General features: G+C 47.2%; 1 protein-coding gene across 2 annotated transcripts; it reads right to left on the bottom strand.

The window, feature by feature from the left end:
* Nucleotides 1-612: 612 nt before the first annotated feature.
* ELOF1 (elongation factor 1) lies at nt 613-4,890 on the bottom strand. 2 transcript variants are annotated; one of them, XM_074311134.1, is made up of 4 exons: nt 4,552-4,890; nt 2,665-2,798; nt 1,833-1,903; nt 613-1,421 (listed from the first exon to the last, which is right to left on the bottom strand). In XM_074311134.1, the coding sequence occupies exons 2-4, from the start codon at nt 2,778-2,780 to the stop codon at nt 1,357-1,359; spliced, it is 252 nt and encodes an 83-aa protein (XP_074167235.1). In that variant the 5' UTR covers nt 2,781-2,798; nt 4,552-4,890; the 3' UTR covers nt 613-1,356. The 2 variants fall into 2 exon arrangements, with proteins under 2 accessions (XP_074167235.1, XP_074167244.1); XM_074311143.1 differs by lacking the exon at nt 4,552-4,890 and adding an exon at nt 4,097-4,225.
* Between the last annotated feature and the right edge of the window lie 2,335 nt (nt 4,891-7,225).

Raw genomic sequence — 7,225 nt, 5'->3', positions numbered from 1 at the left:
GAAGAGCCAACAGTCATCCCAGTCCCCTCCTTGTTCTTCCTGGTACTCAATAAGGCATCTGGAAGGGCATTTCAAATGATGCTTTTTGTACCATTCCCTACTCCTGGATGCTGTCACATGAGAAATTTTCTAGCGAGGAATTGGTGAATGGTGTTCGAAAATGGGACTCAGGGTAATGAGGGCCACACTGAGATCCCCTCTAGCTAAGGTTACGTTCTGTCTGTTGGCTAGCTGTCCCACAGACAGTTTGTGCTTTTAAAGGGCTCCTTAACTTACCTTGGTAACTACCAGAAGCCTGACCTGGCCAGGCTCAGGTTCTAAGCCAGGCCCAGTCCAGTCTCTAAAGGCAGTTGGGGATTATAACAAATAAGCAAAGACTTTGTACATATGACAACAGCTGGCACTTGATGTACTGCATAAGAAACTAGTTTAGAGAGTGAGAAAGGCCCCTCAGCGCTTCTTTCTTGGGCCAAAAATCTTACAGAGCACTCTGTGAAGCTCTCCCTTGCTTCCCGACCATCCAGCCCAAGTGACTGACTTTTGGGCTTGTGCTGCCTGAAAGTTCTCTCACCAGCCATGCTGGTTAGAGGACAATAATCACAAATACTGAAATCCCTTAGAGAATAGTTTATTAAAGGGACACTAACAGTTCCTTTCCCTCCACCTGCCTACCCCGTCAACCCACCAAACCCCCATCTTTCTCAGCTAGGTCAGTATTATTTGTAGTAACTGACAGGAGGGACAGCCTGAAATCGTCACTTCTGAAAGGGGAGGAAAGATTACAGTTAAAATGATAGAGGATAAAACCAATCAAGTGCTAAGTCCCAGTGGCAGGAGCCACTCCTGTGTTCTTCTCTTCCCCCAGACCTGGCTGTTTTGCTCGCTGGGAAGCCAGGTACTGGTGGAGTTCTGAGACAACTCAGCCACATCTGACTGATGTAAGGCCACAGTATCTGCACCTCCCCTGGGGGGAGGGGCCAAGTCTGGTCTCAAGAGGGCTGGGGGACAGAAGACTTTCCCCCGAGCCTTCAGAGACCCATGGCAGCTGCCTAGCTTGGTTGGTGCCTTCCACCACTGCCCCTCCCACCTACAAACAAATGCAGATAGATGCCAGTCCAAGAACTTCAAGAATAGGTATAGGCCTAGCTCAGACTAGAGCTACAGAGGGAGCCATTCTTCTTCCACTGTTCTGGAGAGAAGGAATGGGGGTGGATGGAGGGGTGGGCCCCAGGTTAGGGAGGGGACAATTGAAGTTTAGGAGTCACTTCCTTTGTGGTCTCAGGAAAGTCTTCCAGCTACTCAGGGCCCAATGGGATGCCCACCCTTGGCAGCAAGCAGGCCAGGTCCTCAAAGCCACTACTGATTGGCTGCTTCACAGGCATCTATCCAGTCGCTGTATACATCCACGGGTTCTGACAGATCTGTGGAATCCAAAGTTAAAGAAACTGTAAGTTTGAAGGGCAACATTAGCGTGCATGTGCTAGGAATGCCCATTGGCTTAAAGGGCACCTATTTCTTGTGTGAAGCTCACAAGTAAGTGGCTCTTATCTCACAGTTTAAGGTCCCTGCCAAGAACTCAAACCTCCCCCCAACCTTTTCTAGTAAGATTCAGAGGTTTCTAGCATATGTTTCCTGTTCACCACAAGAATTTGGGCAACGAATGAGTAGGGGGGTAGAAAGTCTGAATATTAACTACTTCCCATCAATCCAAATCTCTTCTCTTGTTCTCTTCTGCTACACATCATTTCCTACTGGCTCACTGCTCTAAGGGGCTGCCAATTAAGGAATTAGGGAAAGAGAATCATTTCAGAAAACAAACTCAAAAAGCTTACATGTAATAGGCGTCTGAAATTCTTCCAAGCACACTGTACAGGATATAACACCAGTGTTTCGTGCTCGATCCCTGAAATAAAACACATACAGATCAGCAATAGGGCAACAGCAGAGGGACCTGCCATTCTTCAAATCATATGCCCCTCCTAATAAAATGGAAGCTGTTTGAAGGCAGTCTTTGTATCCCTAGTACAGAGCACCCTGCTTGGCTGGCTAATCCTTTGAATGAGGAGAACCAAGTTTGGCCTCTAGGGAGAAATTAAATCTGAGTCCTAAGTTGCTAGACCAGGTGACAAGGATGGAGGAAGGCTAAAGACGGGCAATGAAACAATTGCTGATCCTTTGCCTGAAGTAGGATGTCAATGTACTTCTGAATGTCACTTGTATGCCAGGTATTTATAGGACTGTTCCAGCAAACAGACCACTATACCATGTTTGGGGTCCAGTAGGATCCAGCTCCAATAATAAGTAAGGTCACAGGCAATGACAAGCCCCAGGATAATCCTAACTCCAGGAAAGTTGGATGCCTTTTTGGGAAATTATCCCTTCCACCACCACTCCCTTTTTTTAATTTTTAATTTTAGCAGTTATTAGGCCATTGGTTAGAGTTTTCTTCCTGAGGTTAAAAAGACAAAACATGTCCAGTGACTGGGAATCTACTGTTATTGACTGCATTATCAACTGGATCTAAGATCCCCAACAGAACTTAGCCAGAAACCCCTTCTGGGCACAATCAATAAAATCTCTTGAGCTACTATGTCTTTGTCTAGAAAGTAATTCATCCAAGCCTAAAGGTCATGAAAAGATCGTGACCACTAGCCCCTTACTCACATCTTTACATCACAAGACTTCTCGTGGTTGCAGAAAGGACACGTGAACTGGGTTTCCAATGTGCCAGTCATTTTCTTCTTTGGAGGAGGCTTTCTCTTTGATTTTCTTCGGCCCATCTTCTTGGAATGGCAGGCCTAGAGGGAAAAATAGATATATCCCTGTTGTTACTGGGGGAAGGATAGAAAAGGCGACATAGAATCCTCAGAGGGAAATGGCCAATTAGGCCAAAAAGAGCCCTCACTTATCTGAAGTTCAAAGCTACATGGTAGGGAAAATAACAAATCCCTTAAGATTCAACTCCTAGTATACATACATATGCTGTTTGCCATCCCACTTCACAAAGTAAGATCCTTGAGGGCACAAATTTTAATTTTTGTCTTACATCCCTATAACCTAGCATACACCTGTGTGAATTGTAGGGGTTTATAAACTCTTAAATGAAAAGGTGTCAAGTCCTCAGGAGCCTGAGGGAATCAAAGTGAGTTCAAATTTCACAGGCTAGTCTCCAGGGCAAGAGGACCAAGGAGGATAACATAACGGTCAAATGCAAGATGCTCTGATAAAGAGAAACTTTGCAGCTTCTAAAAATCTACTTCTTTTTTTGGTTGAAAATTACATTTACCATATGGATGTCAAAACTGATCACCCATAAATGAAGGCCTTGATTAGAACCCCAGACCTGCCACTAACTCGCTTCTCTGACCTTGAATAAGTCACCTGTTCAGTAAGATGATACCTCCTAAGGTCACTTCCCATTTTAAATCCTATGACTACACAATTTTCAAGGCCTGGAAGTCTCTTCAGGCCTGTACCAAACCATTCTAACTGCAGAAAACTTACAAAATCCTTCTATATTCTCCCAGGATTCCCAAACTTGTAAAATCCTACAGTTTTCAGGCCCAGCCCTCTATCCATTTTCTCATCTTGACGTCATCTAGATAACTAGAATCTAAAGATGATATCGAGAGGTGATTTTGGGGGTGGGCGAAGTTTGCCTTGGTTGCCCAATTAGCTATAGACACAAAAATCACTTAATACAGGAGACCAATTAGTTCACTCCCAGTCTATTTGAGGACTTTTCTGAATCAGTTAAAAAAAAAAAAAAAAAAAAAAAAAAGCATTTGTCTTGCTCCTTCCTTCCAATACAGACCCTCGTATTGCTCCCCCAGACTTCAGAATTTTCGACAACTTCTGTCTGGCCCTTGTTCTCACACCTTGTTCAAGTCTAGTTATATATGTATAAAACAACAAATGATGACTGAGCAGGCCCAGGGCAGCTTGTGTATATATATATACACCCACAGAGGCCCTTGGTGGGTCCTTCCTTTGATACAAAGATTTATTAAGAAGCGAGGGACAGACAAGTCTTTTCCAATCAGAAAACAAGAACTGCTGTGGGGCCGGAGAATCTGAGCCCCCCCCTATTACTCACTAGGTATAAGGCCGAATCATTCTTTCTCTAGGTCTGTTTCCCCATTGAGAAACAACTGCGGTGACCAGGTGATCTGAGGTCCTTTCCTGCCCGGATCCGGTCTAACTGGGCGATGCACGCACGGTTGCTAAGGAAGCAGTCCACGTGGGCAGACTCGATTCTGCCTCCCGGTACGTCAGTCCGAGGACCGCTCTAAGAAGTTCCCACCACCCGGGTATTTACAACTAAGTGTCCGCAACTACGCGGAGGCCCCGACCCGGCGGAGCGAGTCGCTGGGCGCGCCGCCGGGGGACTTACTCGGGGAGGGAGTCAAGCCCCAGCGCGCCCCACAACTGCCTCGTCTCTGGCCCATAGAAAGGCCCCTTTCTTCTCCCAGAGCGCGTCCCCCGCCCCGCCGACTGCGGCCGCCGCGGCCCCTTCCTTCCCCCAGGACCCCCGACCTCACGACTGCTCACCTGTCAAGCCCGAGGGCCGGAGAAGGGAACGGAGTCCAGCCGGGCCGAGCTTCGCTCGGGCAGCAAGGCCTCTCCGAGCTCTCGGCCAAACCCGATCACTGCCGCGTCGGCCTGCCGGACAGCAAACTTCCGACTGCAAAGCGGAAGCGAGAAGCTTTCTCTTGTGGCAGCCCCGGAGAAGTTAGAACTCGCACATCTGATGCGGGGCGCTAGAATAAGCAGAGGAAAGAAAGACAGGTATATATGAGATGAAAGTTAAGCCGGGCACCACCCCCTGTGTCCTGTGCCGCCAATAGGATCTTTCAAACTCGCAGGCCCGCCCCCTGGCGCGTGCGCAAAAGGAGATACCCATAAGCCCACACGATAAAGATTCACACCTTGCGTGAGGGAGGAAGAAAAGCGCCTGCGCAACAGGCCCCCTTCTCTCTATCGGGCCTCAACTGTCACAGTTTTCGCTTCCGTTCTGCGCGCCGGAAGTTTCTTTTCCCGCTCAGGTGGGGGGAGGGGCCGTTGACTGCTTAGAAGTCTGGGAGGAAGAGAGAGGGAACCCGGACTGTTTGGCTTGTGTGGGGGGGGCTCCACATGCCTCAGGGTGGGTGGCCTGAGCCGCAGCTGCTAGAAAAGGACTTTGGGGGCTAGTAGGCCTTTTAGTTTCCCACGCGCGGCCCTGCCCCTCCTCAGTCCAGGCGGGGGTAGCAGGTGGGAATCCCCCACCCCGTTACTCAGCCAGCCAGCCCTAGCAGGGCCGGGGAGGGATCTTTTCCCCGCCGTCCTGGCATTCCCAGGGCCCGGAACTCACTTCTGAACTAGGAAAATAAGCACTAGCTAGGCGTTTCAAGGGTCCCGCGGACGCTTCCTCCACGAGTGCAGATGACAGCTCCTGAAAAAAAAAAAAAATCCCCTGCAGCCCTCCGGGGGATGCACCCCTTTGAGTGTCCCTGCCCGTAGCTGGACCGAGCAGCCCGGCTCCTGGTTGGCACTTGGGCTCGCTGTTGCCAGGCGCTGCGCCGAGGCGCATGTTCCTGTATGTTCTGTAATTTTTCACTGGCGTACAACTTTTCCAGGACCCCATTGCGTTTTCTTAGCAAAGAAACTCCAGTGCTCGCCATGTCCTTCCCCGGCTCATTTCTGCAATGATTGCTAAATCTCGCGCGCTTCTGAGAGCGGCTCCTCCTCAATCTTTGAATTTTTTTTCTGGCTTCTTGGAGTACTTTTTCCTTGGGAACTTGGGCTCTTGTCTTGCTGCAAATTTTCATTTTGGGGTTTCTGGAAATATCCAGTGAATTCTTTCCATTTCTATTTTACCCTCTGGTTCTAATCCATTTGGATGGTTTTCTTCATGATTTCTTGATATAGGATATCTAGTTTCTTTTTTGTTCATGGTCCAATTATTCATATTCTAAGTTTGTTTTCCGAACAAATCAAACAAATTGTTTCATCTCTTACAGAACAATAATATTTCATGGAACCAATTCTAATTTTCAAGGAGTTATTTTATTCACTATAGTTTTTGTATCTTCCATACTGCTCTCTTCTCACATCTTTCTTCTCTAACTCGTCTTTTTTCCTATTCTTTCACCTTCTGCCCGCACTTGGTTTTTAGGATCATTTGTTTTAGCTCCTTTAGATCATAACTCTTATAGGAATTCTTGTTGGACTTATGTCCAAATTATTTTTATCTTTGCAGCTTTCCTTGTAGATTTCTTTTTTTGAGTCATTGTCTTCTCTGTGTCTTGAACTTCCCTGTTGCTATGATAACTTTTTTTTTTTTTCTCATTTGGTTTGGGTTTTTGTTTTTTGTTTTGGGGAGCCTACTTTTTGACTTTGGATTTTATGTTAGTGCCAGGTTCTGCACCCTTCTAGGAAGATGGGGATGGGGATGGGGATGTCTGGCTTGAGTTTCTGATCTCATTCATTTTTCTTCTGGTTATGGGCCAGAACAAGGTGCTCAGTCAGTGCAATTGATAGAGTACTAAGATGTACTTAGTTCTCACCATTATAGAGTTCACACCTTTAAGAGAGTTCTCACATTAGTTCACACCTTTAGAGAGCCTCACGTAGGAGGGACTTCGGGACAAGCCCACTCTCAGAGGTGGAGTCAGATTCATTCCCACTTCCATCTTTGTGCTGGCTGGAGACATTGGGAAGACAAGAGGCTGAAGCTGGCAGAGACGAAGGACTAACAGCAAGAGCTCTCAGAACCAAGGAGAGAGAGAGGCCTCTAAGAAAGTTAACCGGGCTCAAGGAAGGAGACAACAAAGGATCTGGACTTTAACTCCTAGCTGCATTGGAGGTGATTGTTGAATTGAACTGAAACTAAGGCTGCCTCCAGAAGCCCCCAAGAAACCTGCTCCCAGAGAAGATTATAATTTAGAGAAGAACATGATTACACTGGCTGAGAGCCTTTAAGCTTTTAGTGCCTTCATAGTTGTGTGATCTGAGTTGAGATCTTTTTACTGCCTTCTTGGTCTGAATTCTGCAAGTTCCTGCCCCAGGTTTGGTTCTGTCATTTTGTTTCTGGTTAGGAATTTCAAAAGATTACTTCTTGACCTAGTCAACGTGGCCCATTGAGAAGTTCTGCAAGTTCAGGTCAACTGATCTGTAGCCTCCCCACTTTGGTCTGGGATGCTATGCTCTGCTCCTAGGTTGAGAGCCACACAGCTACCACTTGTTT

The sequence above is a fragment of the Sminthopsis crassicaudata genome, chromosome 1 (assembly GCF_048593235.1).
Source record: "Sminthopsis crassicaudata isolate SCR6 chromosome 1, ASM4859323v1, whole genome shotgun sequence".
NCBI lineage: Eukaryota > Metazoa > Chordata > Mammalia > Dasyuromorphia > Dasyuridae > Sminthopsis > Sminthopsis crassicaudata.
Note: the sequence above shows the minus strand (reverse complement) of the source record. Positions and strands in the feature narration are given on the sequence as shown.

Bases quoted from the DNA above. Each gene is read 5' to 3' on its own strand.
- ELOF1 (XM_074311134.1), bottom strand. From the start codon at position 2,780: ATGGGCCGAAGAAAATCAAAGAGAAAGCCTCCTCCAAAGAAGAAAATG. The intron at 1,904-2,664 runs GTGAGTAAGGGG...GTTTTATTTCAG, and splicing joins AAGTCTTGTGATGTAAAGAT to GGATCGAGCACGAAACACTG. The intron at 1,422-1,832 runs GTAAGCTTTTTG...TGGATTCCACAG, and splicing joins ATTTCAGACGCCTATTACAT to ATCTGTCAGAACCCGTGGAT.